This window comes from Cebus imitator, unplaced genomic scaffold (assembly GCF_001604975.1).
Source record: "Cebus imitator isolate Cc_AM_T3 unplaced genomic scaffold, Cebus_imitator-1.0 Scaffold54, whole genome shotgun sequence".
Classification (NCBI taxonomy): domain Eukaryota; kingdom Metazoa; phylum Chordata; class Mammalia; order Primates; family Cebidae; genus Cebus; species Cebus imitator.
The window spans coordinates 1845295-1869503 of NW_016107369.1; the positions used below are offsets into that span (position 1 = coordinate 1845295).

The window sequence follows — 24209 nt, forward strand, 5'->3', positions numbered from 1 at the left end:
TGGCTTTTAAAGGTGCTTTAAACTTTGCAAAGAGAATTCCAAATTCGTGGGTACAGAATTTTCTAAGGCCTGAGTTGGTATATCTGCAGGACTTTCAGGCATCAACAGAGGGGGGAAATACCTAGCTGTGTACCTTTATCCTATAGGGCAAGGCCAGTTTGGGTGTTCAGGTATGGTGACAAAGGATTTTAAGAGACAGAACTCTTCCTGTGAGAAGAGATTTGTTTTCTTAAAGGTTTTGGTTTGTAGTATGCAGTTACTGGGTGTCAGAAATGGAACTTTGAGCAAAAAGCAAGCAAGAAAACAGACTGTCAGACTTGCCTTATTTAAAATTTAATAAATTAGCCTGTTACTGTGTCGTGACTGCTGGATTAGAGACAGAGGACTTTATTACAGGAAATAGGATGCATGTTAGAAGCGGTTTCCCTTGCCATCCAACTCCCACAGGGTGACGCTGTGGGCTCAAATGGATGACTGCACAGGCAGTGGGTTGCATCCAAGTGAAGGAACGACAGGCTTGGGAAATCTGTTTTATAGAAGGCAGTACCAGACCTCCTCTTTGTCCTGGATGGAGACACTACCTCTTCTCAAGGTTGCTTGCTGCAGACGAAACCCTGAGAAATGGCCCAGGTGAAATGTAGTCAGAGCCTTGCATTCTTAGTATACCCAGAAAGATGTGTGGATGTATGAGCAATCTATCAGCCTCTGTGACCCCTGGATTCTACAGTCTTGGCTTCTAGCAGATTTTCACGAGAATATGCAATTCCCTTGGCTACTGGGATTAACCTGGCTGACAGAGGCAGGGACCAAATCTTTTCAATTTGTCCCTTACAGCATTTAATTAAGGTTGTTGTCAGTGGGACTTTAAGCAGCAGAATAAGGGCAGCCTGCAGTATTTACCTCAACCATGCTCTCTAGGGTCCTGGATTCAGCCACTTGTGAATAAGTCCTGGGGGTACCTAGGAATCTTATATCAGACAGCAGGGCTGCAGTGTAAGACCAGTCTATAACCATTGCGACCTTTGCACAGGAGTTCAGCTTGATCTCTGATATTTGGTGTCATTACCAGTAATTACAATATCCCCCTACCCTTGTAAAAATTTTTTAAAAAAGTAACTACCAGGCTGGGCATGGTGGCTCATACCTGTAATCCCAGGACTTTGAGAGGCTGAGGTGGGTGAAATCACCTGACGTCAGGAGTTTGAGACCAGCTTGGCCTACATGGAGAAACCCCGTCTCAACTAAAAATACAAAAATTAGCTGGGCATGATGGCAGGTGCCTGTAATGCTAGCTACTAGGGAGGCTGGGGTGGGAGGATCACTTGAATTTGGTAGGTGGAGTTTGCAGTGAGCTGAGATGGCGTCATTGCACTCCAGCCTGGGCAACAAAGTGAGACTTCATCTCATTTAAAAAAAAAAAAAAAAAGTAACTACCATGATTAATGGAAAGATATTTTGTGGCCCATTCTTCCTTACACACTAACATTACTTGAGGGAGTGCAGACCGCTCCAGGGTTTTTTGTTAGATTTTTATTTGCATCACCATCAAATTCGATTACTATTACAGTGGTTTAAACCACATGGGCAGTGTCACAGAATAGCTGCAGCCTCCATCACGAGACGAGGCATAACCTAAGTAACGCCCCTCGGATCTCAGGAGAAGCACGTGATTTCTGTTAGCCGCACTAATAGAAGGTTATGCTGATCCTAGATTTGCACACCTGTGAGGGAGGTCTGTGGGAGTTGGGAGTTGGTGTTGATGTCATCAGGCACATGGGGATAGTTCAAGACTGGCCATGTCCACATGAGTTTTTGTTTTCTTTTTTGATTTTCTTTTTTCTTTTTCATGCTGACCTACTAGATAAAGCTTTTCTGTTTTCATGGTGCGATGATAAACTCAGCCACAGGTCAGATTGCCAGCTACAGTTACTGCTTGACTTAGGTGGACCATATGAATGTTTGCCAGGTTTTGGTGCTGGACCTAGGGGACAAAGAGAACACTGTTTCCCTTCTCTTTACATCTTCAGGGGACTAAGGTGTTCCTTCCCTAGAGGCTAGGATTGTTTCTTTCCTTTCATTTCTACATAATTAGTATATCCTGCCCTGGTACCTATAACTTCACCTTTTCTTTATCCCCTACTAGTATCCAATCCAGACCTTTTAATATCCAAGGACATTGTTAGAAAATTGACAGAGGCCCATTATGTCTTCTACCTTGACACATGTGTGTCACTGTAGGGTGACTTTAAAAGCACGTACCCAACCAAATGATCATTAACTTTATGCTCTAGCACCAGGCCATTCCAACAAGACAATCTAGTGACTGAACTAGAGTTAAGTCTGACTTACATAGACACCCTTCCCCTCCCAGCTGATCTGGGCTTTCTGCAAGGGGAAAGAAAGATGAATCATGGCCAGAAATGATCAGGGGAGAATCTTAAATTTTCAAAATAGGTTTTTATTACCACTCCACCCCTTTTTTTCTGATCATTATACAGTTGGTAGCCAAAAGGAGATGAACCCTTTCTGAGAATGGCTGCCTTAGGTGACCAAACTGTTTCACTAAGGTGTGTTGAGCAGGAGGAGGTTAAAAACATAGAATCAAACATCTTTTGAGTTGATCTTTGAGGGAACTATTCAGTACTTGACAATATCATGCCTGTGGACAGTAGGGAGTGTGGGATGTCCATTGAATACCTTGGCTATTGACTGTTGACGTTGTTGGGTGGCCATTGTGACAAAAAGATATGCCAATGTCAGACTGTAGATGGCTTGGAAAGCAGAAAACCTGGCAGAGTTTAGTTTCTTCTTTTTTTTTTTTTTTCCTTCTCTCTTTTTAAAAAAAAAATAAAATTTTTTAATTAAAAAAAGACAGTGTTTCACCACATTGGCTAGGCTGGTCTCAAACTCCTGGCCTTAGGTGATCCTCCCACCTTGGCCTCCCAAAATGCAGGGATCACAAGCGTGAACCACCGCGCCCAGCCGGCAGAGTTTAGTTTCAAAGGCCACAGTGGTATACACAGAGTCAGATGATTGGACTGGAAAAGCAGCATCAACACTGTCATCTGAAAAAGTAGCAGCAGTAGCAAGGTACTGATGATAGCCTGGAGAAGGGAACAAAGTCCTAATGTCAGTCTCCCAGGAGCAGGTGGGGTCAGTGCCCCTTGCAATGTGATTTCCTTTACTGCAAGACCAGCAGGCCAACTTTTGGCAGGTGTCACAAGCCTGGCATGCAGTGGTGGCTTCTGTCTCAGAAACATGTAGTCCGCTACATTGTGCCTAGTCCATGAGGGTGATGTTTCCACACCTGTTGCATGAATCCAGGTGGCTGTAGCAGCAGTCTCAGTGGTGCAGGTGTGATCAGCAGTTTGATTCCAGTCTTATCAGAGTACCTGTCCTTAGTGTGGGCACCTATGTAAGTGGTCCAGTGTGTCCCATTGGCAGGCAGCCATGATGTGTTTCCACACTTCTCAGTGTTCATCTTTCAGAATTTAGTCTTCCAAGTGGCATACCAAATGCTTCAACCCTTACTGCTGTCAGCCATCCGGAGTTGTCATTGGGGCTAAATGCCTGCTGCTGCTTGGTGGGCAACATCAGCTTTTAACACAGCCCAATCATTGGTGAACCAGGCCTAAACATTTTGAGGAACCTCTGTGAATCAAGGGCCCTATTAAACCAGCAGCTCAGCTCCAGGGAGTGGAGAAGGTTGTTTCTCCTAAAGTGGGAGCTGCCACTTCTTCATGTAAAACCAAGATACCTCGAGGGCCAGCCTGGCTATACTCTTTTTTTTTTTTTTTTTCTTTATTAAGAGATGAGGTCTGACACTCTGTTGCCCAGGCTGGAGTGCAGTGGTACAATTGTAGCTCACTGCAGCCTCAAACTCCTGGGCTCCTCTTGCTTCAGCCTCCTGAGTAGCTGGCACTACAGGCATGTGCCACCACATCCAGCTAATTAAAACAGATTTTTAAAGAGACGAGTTCTCACTATGCTCCCTAGGCTGGTCTAGAACTCCTGGCCTCAAGCTGCCTGCCTGGCTCAGCCTCCTGAATAGCTGGGATTACCAGCTGTACTCTTGAATATGCCATTTCCATAGGATCAGTGAGGCTTGTTAAACCCTTCCCTTGTTATCAGTAGATTCCCATTTCTCCACCCCAAAGTGGGAATACTAGGCCTGGGAGTCAGGCCTGTATGGATCAGGCAATTAATTTCTAAGTGTTGACTAGTAACAGGTTATTAGCTGCCCTTTTAAAAAGGGTGTGCTTGGTACCTGTGTCCAGCAGGTGGCACTGTGATTCTGATTCCTGGCTCTCAGTACTCCAGCAGCCATGAAGTTTTTAAACTTGTGATTTATTTTCCTTCCCTTCCAGGGATGTAGATTTTTTTCCTCTGGACCACCAGGAGAGGACAGGATCACCTGTCTACACACAGCAGCCCTTGCACAGGATAATCCTATTTGACACTTATGGGATCAGCATCAGCCATATATTCAGCACTGGAAGCCACAGTGAATGTACACTGAAGAGGCCCAAGGAGCCCTGCCTGCAATGTTACTTTAACTTCCCTTCCCTACAGGGAGCATGGCTCAAACTTTATCAGTTTAATTTGGACACTTTTTCCACCTTGAACTAATGTGTCTAGTAGGCCTGCATCAGGGGCTATGGTGACAGCTAGCTAGAGATTTTGCCATTTCCCCAGCTGGAGAGTGTGGCGGTGCTGGCTGCAGGGAGTAGGGAGAAGCTTCTTTTCCTCCTGTAGCTCTTCACTAGGCTTGGCACCACTGTCTCCCCAGTGTCGCTTCCCCAGGGCTTAGGGGCCCTTTTCCCTTTAGTCCTTGTGTACACTACTACAGCTCTCCCTGCAGTCCTCAGTGCCCGTGGTAACCTCTATGCCTAGTACATCCTCCCACCATGGGACCAGGCAGGGTGGAGATATGGGACCTCACATCCAGCAGAGCCCTGAGTTTGTCTCTCTCCTCCCTGGGGCTCTCCAGCATACCAGGATAGGTGTGCATGATCTTCAGTCCCCTTTAGAGACATAGAGACCTCCACCCAACCTTTAATCATCGTAGCCTTTAAAGCAGCCGAGGTTGTGGTAGAGTGGGAGGGATCGTGAGACATAAAGGGAGAGAGCGGCCCTGAGCCAGAAAGCAAGGCATATTTATATTTACTTTTGGCTTGAGTACACAGCTCACCCAAGGATCTTTCAGTGTTTTCATTTAACTCAGAGTTCTATCTTATATAGCAGGGTCCTATTGCCACACCATTTGTGGAAGCATTGGAGACTTCTTGATTCAGCAGCCACATCCATATTGCCTTTCAGCAGGGGCTGCTGGGCTTGCTGCCATTGTCATGATCACACCTCTTCCTCCTCTTGCTCAGAGGGCAGGGCAATAACTGAGGTGACATTCAATGGCTTGTTTCAATCCTGCCTCTTGCCATCAGCTTCTTTAATAGGTGGGACAGTGGGGGACTCTCACTACCCCCATTGCCAGCTTGTGGAGGCCCTCATTCTTTCTCTTCCGGAAGACTATGTCTCTCCTCATCCTATGCTTGTCCCCACACTGTCAGGGGCTGAGATTTTATCTTAGCCTATTTATAAGCTAATAAATTAGCCTGTTACTGTTTTTTGCATGCCGACAGAAGACAAAGTCTTGGGTCAGAGACAGAGGACTTTATTTCTCATGGCACAGCAAGTGAGATGGGCATCAGCATGTTGGCATCAGTTTCCTTTGCCCCCTAAGTCCCAGGTGGTGCAGTGGGACTGGATGAATGCTTGCACAGGCAGTAGGTTGCATCACAGCTGAGTAATATTAATCTTGGGAATCTGCTGTTTTATAGCAAGCAGTAAGCAAGAAGCCCTCTGTCTCAGAGGGAGGCACTAACTCTTCCCTAAGGGTTACGTTCATGGCAAACATAGCCCTTAGAAATAACCTCTGGAAAGATGGATCAGGACATTGCATTCTTGGCACACCCTGCAAGGCCTGGGGGAGCACAAGGGAGCCATGGAGGACTGTCTCTCCTAACACAAGCAATAAAAGCCTGGAGGAAATATGAATGTCACAACTGGCTTTACCTGGGAAACTTTCGAAGTGAAAATCTCCAGCCCAGGCTGGGTGCTGTGGTTCACACCTGTAATCCCAGCACTTTGGAAGGTCAAGGCAGGTGGATCACCTGAGGTCGGGAGTGTGAGACCAGCCTGGCCAACATGATAAAACCCTGTCACTACTAAAAGTACACAACAGGTGTGGTGGCATGCGCCTGTAGTCCCAGTGACTTGGGAGGCTGAGGCAGGAGAATCGCTTGAATCCGGGAGGTGGAGGTTGTAGTGAGCTGAGATTGCATCACTGCACTCCAGCCTGGGCAACAAGAGCGAACTCTGTCTCAAAAAAAAACCAAAAAAACAAAAAACTGGAACCCTTTTGTTAGTATGTTCCCAAACAGTTTTAAAAACTAACCACAAATGTCAGGACAGTTTAAATAGGGTCCCTCAGGTATGGTAATTTATAGTCTACAGAATTCTTTCACATGTGTTATCTGAGGTGAGCCCTAAGACTTCCCTGGGAGGTGGGCAGGTATTGTCTTCATTTTGTAGATGAGATAAGAGGAATAGAATGAGTGACTTTTGCCAGATTGTGCCTTTAGTTAGTGGTGGAGCCAGGATTGGACCACTCTGCAAATCAATTTTGTTATATTGCTTTGAAGTTATTTTTCTCTTTGACCTTACCATGCCAATGTCCTCACTGCATGTCAAGCAGTGTGTTTAGCAGATGCAGAAACAGACTTATTTTTCTGCCTCATCTTGTACCTACCGAGTAAGATATAAAAAGAACCTAGATTTTTGGGTAAAGCATATTTTGGCCATTATGTAGTTGGTCATTAATGACTGCTCATGACCTGGGGATAGGTGACTACTGGAAAGTAACCCTTCTTTGGAGCTACAGGGAGAAAATAATGAATAGAAATGGCCAGGCTCTGCTGGGCGACTTGGCTGCCTTCCTAAAGCCCTCGTGTGTGGTATAGAAAGTTGTATGTGATTGTATAAAACAGGACTTTGCATTGTGTTTGAAAGCTTATTTATTCAAATCGCTTATTTACTTGCAAATAACTTAAGCAATGAGGATAGGTTTTAGATATGGTTTTAACTTAGTAAGAAAACCCTCAGTTTTTATATACTAGTTAGTATAAGATCAGCCAGATCATAGTCAGCAGGTTACTTGTCACAGGGTCGCTGAGACCCCTGTGACAATCATGGTTGATAGTCTCAACTCTGACCAGTAGCCCAACAATGTAGTAATGGACCTTCTAATAGCAAATGCTGTCCTAGAAGTTAACAGACTTGGAAGAATTTTTTTTTAATTTAAATTTTTGTTTACACTAGCCAATTTTTAGTCATTGCAAAAGATATTGCAGTGTTTACACTAGCTGCTTGGGGTTAAGAAGAAAACTCTTACTACAAGCCTTTCCATATTATGGGAAAACTTGTTGTCCTTTTAAGATAAATAGAAACTCAAGATACAGAGTAAGTATACGCGTATTTAACTCAATTGGTAGGTAACTAGCTGGTGACTACTTGCTCACCTTTCTCATCTATCTGAATGAAGACCAGTGGCCAGATTGATGTCTGTCTTCTTCAAATCAGTTGTGTCAAAAGCTTTTCTTAAAAAAAAAAAAAAAATCTAAACTTTTTCATTAATTATTTGAAATGCATAGCCTTTAATTTTAACCATGCTTTATTAAGGCCATTTGGATTTTATGATAATTTTACAATTCTTGTTTCCCTTTCTGTGTTTCCTTTAGTTGGGATGAGACTCACTTTGGAAAAATGGGAAGTTACTATATCAACCGCACGTTTTTCTTTGATGTGCACCCGCCTCTGGGAAAGGTGAGCAGTGTGGTGAACAGCAGCTCTCTGGTCCTGGAGGATCGGTCCTGAGGGCGGGAGCCACATCTTGATTTTGGATTTAATTCTGGGACTTGCAGAAAGAATTTTCTGACATTTCAGACCAGCTACTTTCATGGAAAAATCTTTGGTGTTTTTTAAGAGTCCTCTGGGCTCGGAAATGGATAGAGGACCCATCAGCTGAGGGAGGGATCAAATGTGGCACAGCCATAAGGTGGGTAATATTGGGCCTTAAAAAGGGATGAAGTTCTGATACGTGCTGCAACGCGGATGAACCTGGAAAACATTATGCTAAATGGAAGAAGCCAGACACAAAAGGTTACATACCCTATGATCCCACTTATATGGACTATCTAGACCTGACAAATCCACAGAGACGCTAAGTAGGTTAGTGGTTGCTAGGATCTCAGGGAAGGCCATGACTGCAAATGGGTAGGGGGATTCTTCTTGGGGTGATGACATGTTATGGAATTGGATAGTGGTAATGATTGCACAATCTTGTGAATATATTTAAAACCACCCATTGCACACTTTAAAATGGTGGATGTTATGTGAATTTGTCTCAGTTGCATGAAGCATTGCATGAAGCAGAAATAGCTTAGGGGGCTGATGGCTACATGGGCTGACTTTTTTCTCCCTTTCCATGCCCAGGATGCACATTGTTTGATTTGTTTCTTTCACATGTTTTACCATTAGAAATTCCACCCATTTACTCTTTTTTGTTTGTTTGTTTGGGACCAGTTTCGCTCTTGCCACCCAGGCTGGAGTGCAATGGCATGATCTTGGCTCACTGCAACTTCCACCTCCCAGGTTCAAGTGATGCTCCTGCCTCAGCCTCCCAAGTAGCTGGGATTACAGGCCCTTACCAACATGCCTGGCTAATTTTTGCATTTTTAGTGGAGATGGGGTTTCACCATGTTGGCCAGGCTGGTCTCAAGCTCCTGACCTCAGGTGATCCACCTGCCTCGGCCTCCCAAACTGCTGGGATTACAGGTGTCAGCCACTGCACCAGCCTCATTTTACTCTTTTAAAAGTGAAAACCTCTGAGAAGGCTGTTGGATTAGCCCTGGAATTCACTCAAGCTTTTCTTCCTAACTGGAGACTTAGATCTTGGGCACCAAGGGGACAGGAATTTTCCTGTGATGAAGTGGGGAGTGATCTTGGAGCATGTGGTACTTGGGGATAAAGGTGGGAGGAGGGAAGGCAGGAGGAGGCAGTGATAGTAGTCTTTTATCAAAGATCAGGAAAATCACCTATGGGTGGGCTTAAGGAAACATGAGAGCAGGGGGCCCTACAGCGGGGAGGGGTGGAGAGGGAGGTAGAACAGCTAGCCCATTTCAGAATTGACTCTGAGCCCAGGAAAAGTGTAGAAGGTATTATGCCTCTTACTATCTATTTTATACTATAACGACAATAAAAAGAAAAGCCATTAAAAATATTGAGTCTGTTCTAGTCACTTTAGAGTCAGTATCTCTTGTAAGCCTCAGAACAACCTTATAAAGTAGGTATTGTTGCATCCCCATTTTACAGATGGGGAACTGAAGCAAGGTTAGTAGTTTGCCATAGGGAGGCAGGCTCGTAAGTGGCAGACTCAAGGTTGAGACTGGCGTAGAGCCTGCTGTCTTAATCATGACACCACATTTCCTTGCAAACTTGCCTTGGCTCACTCCTCAGTCTCCATCTGTTACTACCATAGAATTAAGCAACAGAATGTGTTGAGTATTTGCATGGAGTTAGCCTGTGAACCAGACCTCTGATGAAGATTTTTCATAGGAAACCCAGCCCAGTCTTTCCACTGGGGACTGCCCCTTCTTTTTTGGAGTTTCTCAGTGCTCAGCGCATGTGGACATGTGCACAGGACTGGCTGATTGGTTTAATTTACCTAAGCCTTAGGTTGGGCACAGTGGCTCACGCCTGTAATCGCAGCACTTTGGGAGGCTGAGATGGGTGGATCACCTGAGGTCAGGAGTTTGAGACCAGCCTGGCCAACATGGTGACACCCTGACTCTAGTAAAAACACAAAAATTAGCCAGGTGTGGTGGTATGTGTCTGTAGTCCCAATTACTTGGGAGGCTGAGGCAGGAGAATGGCTTGAACCTGGGAGGTAGAGGCTGCAGTGAGCCAAGATTGTGCCAGTGCACTCCAGCCTGGGTGACAGAGCAAAATAATAATAATTTACCTAAGCCTTGCCTTCCTCACATCCAGTTGCCTGTGTGAAGGGAGAAGTGTGAGGCTTCTAAGGCTGCTCCCAGGGAGTGCGGCCCATCTGCACCCCTAATTCATCTCCTGATGGTTCTGTGTTCTGTCTGGTTGAAAGAGGGTGATGAGCAAACTGGAAACCTGTGAGGGGGCATCGTAGCTTCTGCAGGTTCTGAGGCGAAGCCAGTCAAGGAATCAAAAGCCCCTCCCAGTGGCAAGCAGGAAGTTTTCTCCTTCGCTACTAAGGCCGAGACCTGCCACTTCACATTGGCCCCCAGCCCTGGTAACCTGGTGGCTCCAGTCCAACAGGAACTTATAAAATAAAAAAGCCTGCGCATAGTAGAAAATATGGTCAGCACGGAAGGAAGTACAAGGTCAGAAGCCTCCACCACCACATTTCTAGTTCTCAGAGGTAACCACGGTCATCTTTGTCAATAGTTTCTTATATTCCTCTAGGAATTTTTTTATGCAAATACAAGTGTGTCTGTTTTTATATATGTACATGTGAACAACACAGTATGTATACACACAATCCTTTTTAAAAACTCAAATGGGGCCGGGCGCGGTGGCTCAAGCCTGTAATCCCAGCACTTTGGGAGGCCGAGGCGGGTGGATCACGAGGTCAAGAGATCGAGACCATCCTGGTCAACGTGGTGAAACCCCGTCTCTACTAAAAATACAAAAAATTAGCTGGGCATGGTGGCACGTGCCTGTAATCCCAGCTACTCAGGAGGCTGAGGCAGGAGAATTGCCTGAACCCAGGAGGCGGAGGTTGCGGTGAGCCGAGATCGCGCCATTGCACTCCAGCCTGGGTAACAAGAGCGAAACTCCGTCTCAAAAAAAAAACAAAAAAAAAACAAAAAAAAAAACTCAAATGGGATAAGACTACAATGGTTTAGCAACCCATATTTGAAACATGATCTATCTTCTTTCCACATTTGCACATAAAGATGTGCTTCGTTCTTTTTCATGGCCGTGTGTCATTCCGTTACATAGATGTGCCGTAAGTATTTCACCCCTCTTCAGTTGGTGGGCCGCATGTATGTTATTTCTAGTTTTTAGCCATTACAAAAGATATTGCAGTGAGCATCCTTGTACATATATCGTTGCATAGTTGTGCAGGTATATCTGAAAAACTCCCAGCAGTCAAACTAAAAGAATCAAAGAATATGCACATTTAAAATTGTGTGTGTTATTGGTAAGTTTTTCTGCAAAAATGTAATAATATATACTCTCACCAATAGTGTATGACCATGCTTTCTTCCCCACATCATTGCCAGCACTGGTATGATCATACTTTAAAAACTTTGTCAACTGGGGAGTAAAAAATGATGTCTCCAATTGACAAAGTTTTTAAAGTATGTTTTCATTTGCGTGGTTTTATGAATTAGGTCAAACATTTTTTCATGTGTTTGTTAGCCAATTTGTATTTTGTTTTCTATGAATTTGCCATTTCTTCTGATAAGTTATTCATTTTTTTCTATTGATTTGAAAGAGTTGTTTAATTAAGAAATTAACTTGGGGCTACTTTTAACCTTAAGGGGACTGAGAGAACTGAACTTTGAGGGTCTGCTAAGTGCTTGGTATAGCGTTAGGTGTTCACTTAATTGCATCACCTGTAACCCTCACACCCCCTGTGAGGAAGTTTTTATGACCTATAGCTCAGTGATATTAAGTATTGTTCGTGATCAGAGAGCTGGAAGGTAGGGTACCGAGATCTAAGATATCTGTGCATTTCTTCACTCGAGACCAGCCAAGCAGCCTGGAAATGTATGACCAGCACCAGACAAGCTTGTCCTCCAAGATCCCAGGTGGGAAGAGGGATTCATTTCATTGCCACTTGGCATCTTTAGTTCATCTGGACCCTGGGGTTCCCCCATTCCTTTTAAAAAACAAGTCTTTGTAGTCTTTTACTGCCAAACTTTGGCTTCTATATCTTGACCTGGAACTGTAGAAAGTGGCTTTGCTTAGAACTACATAGAGAAAAAAGTGGGTTGGTTAGTGGTCCAAATCCAAGTCCCTCAAGTGTAGCTAGGAGGGACTTTCCCCACACAGCCAGTGTATTCCCAGCTCCACACAGCCTGCCAGAGCCCCGGGGGTCAGGCTGGAGCAGCCCGGGGCTGTCCCAGATGGTTGGCATTTGCCGACAGTTTTTATACTTCAGCTGCCTCTGGTGGCTTGTGTGAAAAATAGAATTTTACAAGGTTGATGGCCAAGGAAATACACAAAAGAAACGGCTGATATTCTCAAAGGTTTTGACGGATTGATGACTCACAGTCTCAGTTTATAGTTGATTTGTTCTGGTTTGGGAGGCACCAAGGTTGCTCTCCTTTGGAATATTAGGAATAGGAGAAATCAGCCTCTGGCCTTTGGCAGTTTTTCTCCTCCCCTCCTGGCAAATGCATCTGTCTTTACATTCCTCTTTCCAATTTTCTTCCCTTGTCTCTATTCCTGGTGTGTAGCTCCTTGGTCCCTTTTCTCCCTCATCGTAACTTGGAACCTCACTTGCCTTTCAAAAGGCCAGTTTCCCAGGAACCAGCCCCTGCCCATGACCCCAAGAGCTGCCGTGTTTCATTTTAAGCCATCTGAAAGAAAGGGGAATAAGAGAGCCCCTTACTGACTCTGCCCTTCAAATTGGAGCTCTTTTTCCTTCCTAAGTGTATAGGCCGCGCTGTTCCCAGAACTCGGCCATAATACAAGAGAGGATTTGTTTGAAGCAGTGAACTCTGTAGACAAAAGATTCTTTGCTCTGTGGCAGCTGCAGGAGAAAATGTCACATCGGCAGCTTTTTCTGTGGATGGTTGTCAAGGGAAGCCAAAGTCTGTGGGTGCAGCTGGAGGGAAGTTCAGAGGACAGAGGAATCTTCTCCCAAAGGCTTCTCATTTTTTTGTTTGTTCTTCTCTCCTCAGATGCTGATAGGTCTTGCTGGCTACCTGAGTGGATATGATGGTACCTTTTTGTTCCAGAAGCCTGGGGATAAATATGAGCATCACAGCTACATGGGAATGAGAGGAGTAAGGCTTCCTGACTTGATATGGACTGACGGAACCCTAGGGCCACACTAAATCAGAAGTGTTGTAGTTAGCAGCCCTGGAGTGGTGGCAGGTGTAAATAAAGGGGCTTTGGGTGGTGAGGAGAGGGGAGGATGATCAGATCCTTCCCTGTGGTCTAGGTATTTAGGACTGAGGTAAGGAAGAAGGGAAGAGGAGGCCGTAAATAATTCAGAGATGACATAGATAGGAGCAAGCACACACCGTCACCTGCTGCCCTGCCTGCCCCGGTGTGCTGTCAGACCTGAGGTTGGAGAGCAGCCTGGAAGCCGGGCAGTCAGGAGTCTCCTGCAGCTCCAGTGGTGCTTCTGGGCACTAGCACACTGCCTGCTCCTCCTCTCACAGCCACAGCTGCTGGATTCTTGCCTACATCTCAGACCCTTTTCTGAAGATTTTGGCATCCCACACCCTGTCACTAAGCTCCTGTGTCTTTCCCCATGAAATTTCAGGCACACAGAAAGAGTTTTCCAGCCTTATTTTAAGGGAGGCCAAATGTCTGCTCCAGTCCCTCTGTGTCCTGATTCACAGCACCAGCCTTGATGGAGCATGGCAGAGCCTAAACACCCAACTCTTCGGGAACCCTGAACGTGTAGCTGAATGAAGCCAGCAGAAGCTAACCTGCAGTGTGGACCTCTCAGAGAAGTTTGCATTTACTAGCCCCTTTCCTTGAGGATTTTCCAGCATTTTAGATAAATGGCTATGTGCTCATTTGGCCTTGTCATTAGTTGATTTGCATGGCCATATCCTGGTCTATTAAACAAGGAGTGTATCCTACCCTCAAATTATGTTCTGAGGTGATTCTCTTGTCTTCCTAATAACTTTTGAACACCACATAGCATACATAATTGGATGTGACAACCAAATGTGAGAATTTCCCATTCTCCTGGCTTGTCCGTTTATTTTGATGGACAGGTAGGGGATGGAAGAGGGCCAGCAGCTTAAAAAAACAAAAAAACCAAACAGGCATCCAGGTACTGAAGTATCAAGCAATCCCTTTTTCCAAAATCAAAATATGTACATTGTGCAGATTAAAGCTGGTTTCTGGTGTGTAACTGAGGAAAAGAACTAGGAGTTCCTTAGAATTCTCTGAAATATCTTCAGAGGGGTCTTTCTCAACTTGCAACTACAAGTTGAGAGAGTTTTGTAATGGGAGCTAATGGCTGTGAATTACTATCTGTGTGTTAATAACACTCATTTTCTTCCCTTCTCTCTATTCCTGGTGTGTAGCTACTTGGTCGCTTTTCTCCTTCTCTCCTGCCACACCTTCCTGGCTGAACTTTGCTGATGTCCTGTCAGTGCACAAGTTGCTGCTTAATGCGAACATCCATATTGCTTGATTTGACTCTTCACTGTTACAGTACTGTTTTCTTAGTTATAGATATCCTAGGTGACTTTAGGTCACCAAAGTCATGCCTTCATCAGGTCCCCTGTCTTAAACGTTAGGTGTTCTGAGTCCAGTAGGTCCCTGCTGCCCAGCTCAGGTTGTTATTTGACAGCTTCTGTCTTCCTCCCACAGCTCTGTGCATTCCTCGGTTCCTGGCTGGTCCCCTTTGCCTACCTCACTGTACTGGATCTGTCCAAGTCCCTCTCGGCAGCACTGCTCACCGCTGCCCTCCTCACCTTTGGTAAGTTGTCTTAGCCATACCATGGCTTTTGGAAAATGGCTGCCACTCTGTGAGTGTAGGTGAAAATCAGTACATTCAAGGGCCCTATCTGTGGGTCCAGTTCTTAATTAATTTTAGGATCGGGTAAAATGTACTACAAATCTCATTTTATTCACTGGTAAGACTTAATGTATATCAATGGTTATATATAACAAGGCTGTGTATTATTGGAGGGGAGAATCAGTGTGAGTAATCCCAAGTTATTCACATTTGAGTTTGGAATGGGTAATAAGAGATTTGTATGTGAGTATGTGTGTGTTTGAAGGAAGCTTATAATTCTAATTTTGCTTCTTTTAGGTTAAGATTAGTTTGCATTCCTAATTTCAACTGAATACAAAGGCAAATGTCCCAGAAGTAGCTGGGTGGCAAGAGATAGCAAAATGGGAGCTTGGGTAATAATCCTCGCATGGATAAATGAGAGTTCATCCTAGAAGTTGATCCTATTGCTAGCTTTGTTCTTAAGGAAGTGAATTCATGACCTCGTGGAACTCAATATTTAAAGAAGTCTAGATCAATTTAAATGGATACTTTAGTTGTTCACTTTGACAGTTATGTTGCTTTGTTTTGACAGATAGATTGCAAGATTATTGGCTTTCTCTACAGAGGACTGGTGGCTTTTTCCTTGTGTCTTGAATTTCCATCTTCAGTTATTCATTCATTTAGTCCTGTGTTCACTTTTTATTCAACAGTTATTTCTCAAGCACCTCCCCTGCTCCCGGGCACTTTTCTTGGTCTCAGAGGATACACCAGTGAGGCACTCTGGTCTCATTAAGCTTACCCCATCGTGGGGCAGACAGTAAATAAGCAAGTAAATGAATAAGAACATCTGTAATGTGAGGTCCTAAGCCACAAGTGCAGTGTAGGAAGTAAAGCAGGGTAAGGGATGGAATAATGGAGATCAGTACTGTCTTAGACAGGGTAGTCAGGGAGGAGCTTCTGAGAGGGGAGCTTTGAGTGGAGACCTGACTGAGACAAAGGATCAAGCCCTGCAGAGACGTGAGGGAAGAACATTCAGGCCGGGGAAGCACGCGTGCTGCAGTTGTCGTGTGGAGGGCTGTGGGTTCAAATCCCAGCAAGGAGGCTGGCATGGCGAGGGCAGAGTGAGTGAGGCAGAGGGCGTTGGGAGATGAGGTTGGATGGGGAGGGAGACCGTGCAGACTCTGGCAGGTATCATGAGGTCTTTTTACCCTGAGTGAGATTGGAAGACATTGGAGGGTTTAAGCAAGGGCATGACATAATGAGATTTAAGGATTTGAGTTAGAAAAGAAAATCACTCTGCCATCTGTCTGGAGAATCAACCCCCAAGAGAGACTTCATGTAAAATGATAAGATTCTGTCATAGGTTTAGATAGTTTGCGGTGACATAAGCAGGGTGGCGGGACTCCCTTTTTGATGGTGGAAATGTGAAAGAGACCTTGTCTCAGGGTGGCTTGGGGTGAATGAATGACATGGTCCTCTCTTGGGTTGAGGGCCTAGAGGCAGTGTGAGATACTGCTTCTTGTCACTGGGCTTTGATGTCTCCCAGAGCTATGGCTTCCACCTCCCTGAAGACTCAGTGATGACTCTAGTCCTCACTGCCAAGTGCTTATATTCAGTTAAGTGGCAAGAGGAACTGTTTCCTACTGCTGGGGTGTTTGGTTTTAGGGGGCCCCTCTCTTACCTCACTTTTTCACCAGTGAGCTCATGTTTTTCAGACACGGGATGCCTCACTCTGTCCCAATACATTCTCCTTGACCCCATCCTGATGTTCTTCATCATGGCTGCCATGCTGAGCATGGTCAAGTACAACTCCTGCGTGGACAGGTCAGAAACACCATCCCTGGAGGGGAGGGTGGGAAGCTGTGGCAGCTCCAAAGTTTCTGTAATGGCCAGGGCCAGGGTGGGTGCCCAGAGACTTGTCTTGAAACTGAGTTTAAGGCAAGCATACTTTTTGTTTGTTTGTTTTTTTAACTTCGATTGTTGTTTTAGATCATAAAAATAGATTTTAAAAGTTTTTCTACAGATGATTTTATTTTTGCCATATTCAAGACTGAGAAAATGTCAGTTGTCTTTTTTCAAGAGTAGTAGTATTATCATGTTTACAATGTAGTACAATTGGGTAGGGGTTTGAGGATATCATGGAGGGGTCCTAGTGCTTTCCCCACCCACCTCTTGTAACCAGTGCTGGTTAGGAGATCCTGGGACAGTCTTATCCTTCACATACTCTGTCCTGGAAGGGAGGGCACCAGGGTAGACGCTGCCTGCCCTGAGTGGTTATATCCAGTCCTGACCTAATGATGGAAATAGTGTATATAAAGATTGACTTGAATGGCCCATACCAGCCAAGAGGAAATTTTCCAGGTCCTGGTCAATTCTAAAGCTGACCTGGAGGGTCCAGTCTGCTTCTAGAATAGTCTTTTCCAGATCATCCTTTTACTTCTGAGAAAGTAGAATAAGTCATTCATTCTACTCAAACCAAAAGAGTTGGCCCCTCCTAGGCTTTTCTGGAAGTTAACTTGGCACAGCCAGGCTCATTAAGCTCCATTACGCTAATCAAACCTGATCAGTGACTCTCAGCCCACTCTGACTTTGGGTGTTCTACTTATGCCACATCCACTTCCATCTACCATTTCTTGAGTACATACTTTGAGCCAGGTACTGTGCTGGGAGCTGGAGGTACAGAGCTCCGTTGGGGTTGGCTGTTAAGGAAGATTCACTCTGGTAGAGGAGGTGGCCAGAGAGCCAGAGAATCACAGTGCAGAGTACTAGGTGCTATATGAATAGCAAAATGGTTAAGAGCACTAACCTTGACCCAACTGCCTGGGTTAAAACTGTGCCCCACTGCCGGCTAGCTGTATTACTCCACCTCTCTGCATCTTGATTTCCTCCTGTGCAAAAAGAGGACCTAGTGACACAGGATCCACTGGGGGCTGTAGTGGCAGCTAGAAGAGTTAATATACATATTGTACTTGGAATGGTGCCTGACACATAGTAAGCACTCAGGACCGGGCAGAGGTGACACAAAGGAGAGGGCTGCCTGAGTCCAGGGGCACCTCAGGATTCTCCTTTTACTCCTTTCTGACCCTTCACTAGTGAAGAAGGAGTCCCTGCTTACCCTGAGCCCTGTACTTAGCCAGGAGCACCGTGGACACTCTCCCCAGAAAAATAGCGTGCTCACTCCGACTGTGGTTTGCCTGCCATTCCAGGGGTTTCACAGATCACCTCCTCCATGGAGCCACACCATGGTCTCTTGAAGCTAAGAGCCCCCAAGACAGGGCCCAACACAGTCTCTCTGAGTCTGAGAACTGTCCTGTCCCCTGCTGCTCTTGCGCTTGCGTTTGAGTTTGGTTCCCGCTGCCAAATTGAACTCTGTCTTGTTGATTTTCAGGCCCTTCTCTGCCCTCTGGTGGTTCTGGCTCAGCCTGACTGGCGTTAGTCTTGCTGGTGCTTTAGGGGTCAAGTTTGTTGGCCTCTTTATCATCCTTCAAGTGGGTCTGAACACCATTGCAGACCTTTGGTACCTGTTCGGAGACCTCAGTCTTTCCTTGGTGAGCACCCAAGTGTTTGTTTGCTTTAGAAATGTTTTTGCTCCCTGATATTGCTGAGTAGGAGCCCGTGGCCTTCTCTGTCTCTGCTGCAGGTGGCAGAGTGGCTGTGGTCTGGGCCCCAGGTGGGCTGGACCCCCACCCTCCACAGACAGCAGAACATCAGGGAGTAGGCCCGGCTAAGGACTGGTGAGGGTTCAAGGGAGAGGATGGACTCACATTCTTGGAAGCCTCTTTTGGCATTTATTTTGTAATGCCTTTCCTTTTTTTTTTTTTTTTTTTTTTTTTTTTTTTTTTTTTTTTTTTTTTTTTTTTTTTTTTTTTTGAGATGGAGCTTCACTTCGTTACCCAGGCTGGAGTGCAGTGGCTGATCTTGGCCTACTGCAACCTTTGCCTCCTGGATTCAAGTGATTCTCTTGCCTCAGCCTCCTGAGTAGTGGGGATTATAGGCACACACCACCACACCCAGCTAATTTTTGTATTTTTAGTAGAGATGGAGTTTTACCATGTTGACCAGGTTGGTCTCGAACTCCTGATCTCACATGATCTGCCTGCCTTGGCCTCCCAAAGTGCTGGGATTACAGGTGGGAGCCACCATTCCCGGCCTGAACTCACAATTTTCATTTCCTGACGCACAGTCTCCGTATTTGGAGGCCAATATGGGCCTTATGGTTTATTATTTAAGGGCTGATTCTATGCCAGGCACTATGCAAAATGCTTTACTTCCATGATCTAATTTACCCCTCATAATATTTCTATGAAGTGGGGAATTATTAACCTGATTTTCAAATGAGGAAATCAAGACCTACAGAGGTAATGACTTCCCCAAGGCCATCGGGGAATGAGAGCTATATCTAGAAATCACACCCAGGTTAGATTGGCGCCAGGCCGTCACTCTGCTGTGGTGCTGCTCCATCACCTCCGATCTAACTCCTAACAAGTTATTCATTCACTCAGAAAATATGTAATGGCCATCTACTCTGTGTTTGAGGTGCTGGAATATACAGATGAATGTAATATGGTCCCTACCCTCTGGGGTTAATGAAGAGAGAGAAATAAGGAAGGTGGCAGTTAAAGTTAGCCAGGAGTGCTGGGGGAACACAGAGGATGGCACTAGGGCAGTCCCAAGCAATCCAGGAAGGCCTCTGGGAGGAAGCTGAGACCTGAAGTTAAGATAAGGAGCCGTTAGCCATGTGATGGGTTGTGCTGGGACACAGCACTGGGAAAGCAGAAGGAGATCAGTGTCCCTGGAACATGGAGGGGACTGGTGAGCAGCTATGTTCCAGACGTAGGCACTGCCTTGTCCTTGGCACAGTGACAGCCTGGGGTCCTGGGTGCAGAGCCTGGAGAGGCAGCAGAGGGCTGGCCCGTGTTTATCTTGTGTAGTGCTTGGGTGGTGGGCGTCACAGAAAGGTTTAGGTTTCCACATACTCTTCTCTCCTTTGGCCATTTTTTATGATTATGTCTTACACATTAAAAACTACATATAATGCATGCATAGTGCATAAGGAATAATGAGGTCTCACATGCCTACCACCCCATGCTGGCCTCTGTTTGCAGGTGACCGTGGGAAAACACGTGACTGCTCGCGTCCTGTGCCTCATCGTGCTGCCCCTGGCTCTCTACACGGCCACCTTTGCTGTTCACTTCATGGTGCTGAGTAAAAGGTATGGACAGAGCCTTTGCAGCGTCTTTCTTCTGGTTTCCCTTTTGCCCCTGAGCCTGTGGAGGGGCCGGGTGATGTTCTGGGTCTGTGGTTAAAATGACAGGAGAGGGACCCAGGGGCCTTTTCCTGTTTCTTTCCCTCTATCTTCTATCCTTTGGGTATGCTAAGGGCTCAGAAAGGCCAGCACTCTAACCTGAAGGAAGAAGCAATTTTCCTTCTGGCCAAATTGTCCCTTATTCCCAAATAGAGTCCCTTGTGCTTAGGAGGGTTAGGCAGCATTACTGCGTGCAGTAGGAGTGAGGGCAACAATAACTAACGCCAGCAGCAGCGGCTCCCACTTAACGAGCAGCTCCTGAGAATCAGGAACCGGGTTCCGCATTTTATATACATTATCTAATTTAATCATAATCACTTGCAACTTCTCTTGGTTTCTTTAAATCTCCAGTTTATGAGGAGCTAAGGCTAAACAAGATTATCTTGCCCAAGGTCACACAGCTAGTAAGTGGCTGAGTTGGGATTTGGACCCCAATTTCTTCAACTCCGTCATCCACCTCTGTTCCATGATCTGATTCTACTTCCCTTAAACTAACTGAGCAGAGCTCTTCCCAGCACTCCTGGGAAATCACATTTTCACTCCTTTAGCTTGGCTCTCTTTTGCTCGTCCTCTCCCCACAGTGGCCCTGGTGATGGTTTCTTCAGTTCTGCCTTCCAGGCCCGGCTTTCAGGAAACAACCTGCACAATGCTTCCATCCCTGAACGTGAGTGTCTCTGGGCCTTTATGAAGGTAGGAGGCAGAGGGGCTTCCTGGGAGTTGAATTGGAAAAGACAAACATGATGGCTTGGGTTGTTTTAGCCTATGATGGATGGCACAGTGGGAGAAAGACCCAGTTGGATCTGGTAAAAATAGTTGAGAATGCCAGGCATGGTGGCGCATGCCTGTAGTCCCAGCTACTCGGGAGGCTGAGGCTGGAGGATCTCTTGAGTCCAGGAGGTCTGGGCTGTAGTGTGCTATGCCCATTGTGTGTCTGCAGTAAGTTTGGCATCAGTATGGTGACCTCCTGGGAATAGGGGACCACCAGGTTGCCTAAGGAGGGGTGAACCAGCCCAGGCCAGAAACAAAGCAGGTTAAAACTCCTGTGCTCATTAGTAGTGGGATTGCGCCTGTAAATAGTCACTGCACTCTAGCCTGGGCAACATAGCAAGACCCTTTCTCTAAAAAAAATAAAAAAAAAAATACTCAAGAGTGAATCAGGACAGAGGAAAGGAAGACATCCTGAGCAGCAAGTTCTCTGACCCTAAAGAATGACTTCTCCTTTGTGGCTCTCCAAGCCAGCTCTGTGGGAAGGTCACTCAGAGAGAATCTGGTGACAGCACCAGGCCCTTCAGAGCCAGTTGTCAGTTTCCTGCATCACTTTCTGAGTGTCACACCCATTCACCTATTCCAGATGGTAGTGGAGCACATGCTCACCCTCCAGAGATGGAGCCTGGTGTAGAGGAGGTCTGCACAGTGTGACTGGAGGCATTCAGTACATAAAGAGGGAGTACAGCCCTGGGGATCGACAGGCGTGAAAGAGCATGGCTGCTGGGCGGTTGAGGGCATCAGAGGTACATGACGTGGGTTGCCTTGGAGTCAGGCCCTGGAAGGATGGGTGGCTTTCAGCAGATAGAGGAGAGGGCATCTCAGGCATGAGGGATGACATGATCAAAGCTGAGGACAGAGCAAAACTCAAGGCACAGGTTATACGCAGAAAACTACTGGAAGATAAATGTGAAAAGTTGGGTTGGGTCCAGACTATGAGGGTTTGAGGTGTCTGGATGAGGTATTTGGCTTCCTTAAACAGGGCGTGGAGACCTAGTGGAGGTCTTTGAGCAGGCAGGAGGCCAGAAAGGCTGTGCCGTAGGAGATGACATGGGTGGGAGAGTCGTGGCTGGCTAGGGAGGGGACAGGATTGGAGAGAGGAGAAGCCCTCTGGGAAGCTATTGCAGGGACTTGAGCAGGGCATGGCAGGGCAGCCACAGGGGTAAGGCAGATAGGCATATGCAAGGGAGATCTAGGCACAGAGAAGAAGAAATGTGTCACAAAGGACTTGAGTGCAGTTGATTGCTTCCTGGAGGCAGAGACTGCATCTTACTCATTAGTCTTTCCAGGGCTTTGCACAGTGCCTAAAATGCAGTGGACTGGGAAGAATGAGAAATAGGGAAGCAGGAGAAGAAGTTGAGTTGGAAGGGCAGATACTGAATTCCACACTAGAGGGATTGACAGTGAGCTGCTTGGGGAAATGGGTGCCATGGGGCCAGTGGGCTTGCGGCTGATGCTTTCAGAGGAGGAATCAACCAAGTAAAAGGGTGATTCGTGCTGTTACAGTAGCTGTGATTTGTAAGGAAACTGTAGGAAGAGGAGAAGAATAGGGCTGAGGTCAGGTCAGCGGGAAATGCAAGAGGAGGAGGAAGTAGAGGAGGAGGCTACAGAAGAGTGGTCCTTGAGGGAGTATGCGGTTGAGAAGTGGGAACAGAGAGCATTTCAAGAAACGAAGGTGGTCAGCCGTGTGCAGGGCTGCAGAGGTTGGCCTGCCTGAGAACTCAGAAGAACACAGCTGTGGAGTTCAGCAAATGCCTGCTCACTATTTAAAGGCCTGGCTCAGCTGTCATCTCTTCCATCAAGTCGTCCTCTCTTTACTCCCTGGGAGAGAATTTGTTCTGTTCTGAGTTCCCATCACTCCCACCGTGTCACACAGTGTCACGCTTTTGCGGGGCAGTTGCCCATTGTCCTGTACTTGTCAGTGTGTGAAGCCATCTTCCTTGTAGACAGGGCTCTTCCAGGGCCACAGGCAGGCCTCCTCCATGTTTGGATCCGCCATGTAATCGATGCATTCTGCTGATCCACTGAATGAACAAAGAAAAAGAGAGCAGGTCATTACAGAGGACTAGAAGAGGAACAGTATTAAGGAAAAGAGGGTTCTCAATAACCCAGGGCCTATGGGAGGAGGGGATGCTCTTGGGAAGTGGTTTTCTCTGTGTTTTTTTGTTTTTTAATTCCGAGTAAAAACAAAACACCATTGAACAGTTGTTTTACATGGTACTAGATTCAAAAGGCACAAAAGGATGTGAAAAACATGGCTTATCAAAATGTTATATCATGGAGAACATTCCAGGTGAAAACAGAAAATGCTTCTTCCTTCTTTATTCCATTAAATACATGTAGAGACCTTGAGAAGTACAAGTTGTTTTTAATCTTTTGCTGTTACACATGGTGCTTTGATAATGACAGTGTTAACGCCAACTTCTTCTGAAGTCCTCAGGAGGGAGGGGAGGGCGTAAGTGGGTCCCTGTGGTGAACTGTCTTGAGTCAGCTCCATGGGAGTGAGAAGGCAGCTGGGCTTCAGTCTGGGGCCCACAGGAGTGTCCTAGAGGGTTAGTGAGCCCTGCAGCTTCCGAGCTCCTCACAGGCTGGGGCAGCCTCCAGCACTGTGCCCACTCACCCCTCTTCTGTCTCCCTTCCTCCCAGACCTGGCCTACGGCTCTGAGATCACTGTGAAGAACCTCCAGATGGCCATCGGCTATCTGCACTCGCATAGGCACCTCTACCCTGAGGGCATTGGCGCCCGCCAGCAGCAGGTTGGTGAGCCTTTTGTGCGCTGGTACTGTAGCAATGCTGTTCGCCATGACACTTCACTTTCTTGCCTCCCGTCCTTTGCTCATCCTGTCCCCCCTGCTTGAAACATTTTTCCCAGCCCTGCATGCTTCTCTTTCCTCGGGCTAACCCAGCTTCTCTGGGCGTCAGCGTAGGTGTTCTTCAGTGACCACTGCACCCCACCTCTCTGTGGTACGGGGTGGGGTGCCCTTTGGATGAGAGGCTTGGTGGTGTCGTCCACATGCCTCCATGGTAGCCTTCTCATATTGAACTGTGAGTGCTTACTTCCTGCCGTCTCTTTGCTGCTTGATTGCCAGCTCCTGGAAGGCTCAAGTGCTAACACAGTGCCCGCTATGGAGTGGGTGATGAGTGAATACTCGTGTGGTAGTTACGAACACAGACCTGGGGACCAGACTAGATGACCTGGGTGTGAAACATGCTTCATATAGAGTGTGACTTTGGACAAGTTCATCTTGTGCTTCAGTATCCTCTTCTTTAAGTTGGGGAAAATAAGTAGTACCTCTCTCCATCATAGGGCAGTTTTGAGGATTAAATGAGATAATAATGTTAAGTGCT

The 24209-nt window shown here is 46.3% G+C and overlaps 1 protein-coding gene across 4 annotated transcripts in view; it reads left to right on the plus strand.

Annotated features, from left to right (window-relative positions):
- The window catches only part of POMT2 (protein O-mannosyltransferase 2), a 45225-nt gene that overhangs the window by 774 nt on the left and 20242 nt on the right, over positions 1-24209 (plus strand). For 2 of the 4 annotated variants that reach the window (XM_017528546.2, XM_017528549.2), the window contains exons 2-9: positions 7797-7881; positions 13008-13112; positions 14665-14773; positions 16507-16615; positions 18180-18339; positions 19897-20003; positions 20678-20760; positions 23508-23617. In XM_017528546.2, the coding sequence (XP_017384035.1) occupies positions 7797-7881; positions 13008-13112; positions 14665-14773; positions 16507-16615; positions 18180-18339; positions 19897-20003; positions 20678-20760; positions 23508-23617 (868 nt within the window). Of the gene's footprint in view, positions 1-7796; positions 7882-13007; positions 13113-13225; positions 13286-14664; positions 14774-16506; positions 16616-18179; positions 18340-19896; positions 20004-20677; positions 20761-23507; positions 23618-24209 lie in introns of those variants that run through there. The other 2 variants (XM_037738495.1, XM_037738496.1) reach the window with 2 other exon arrangements.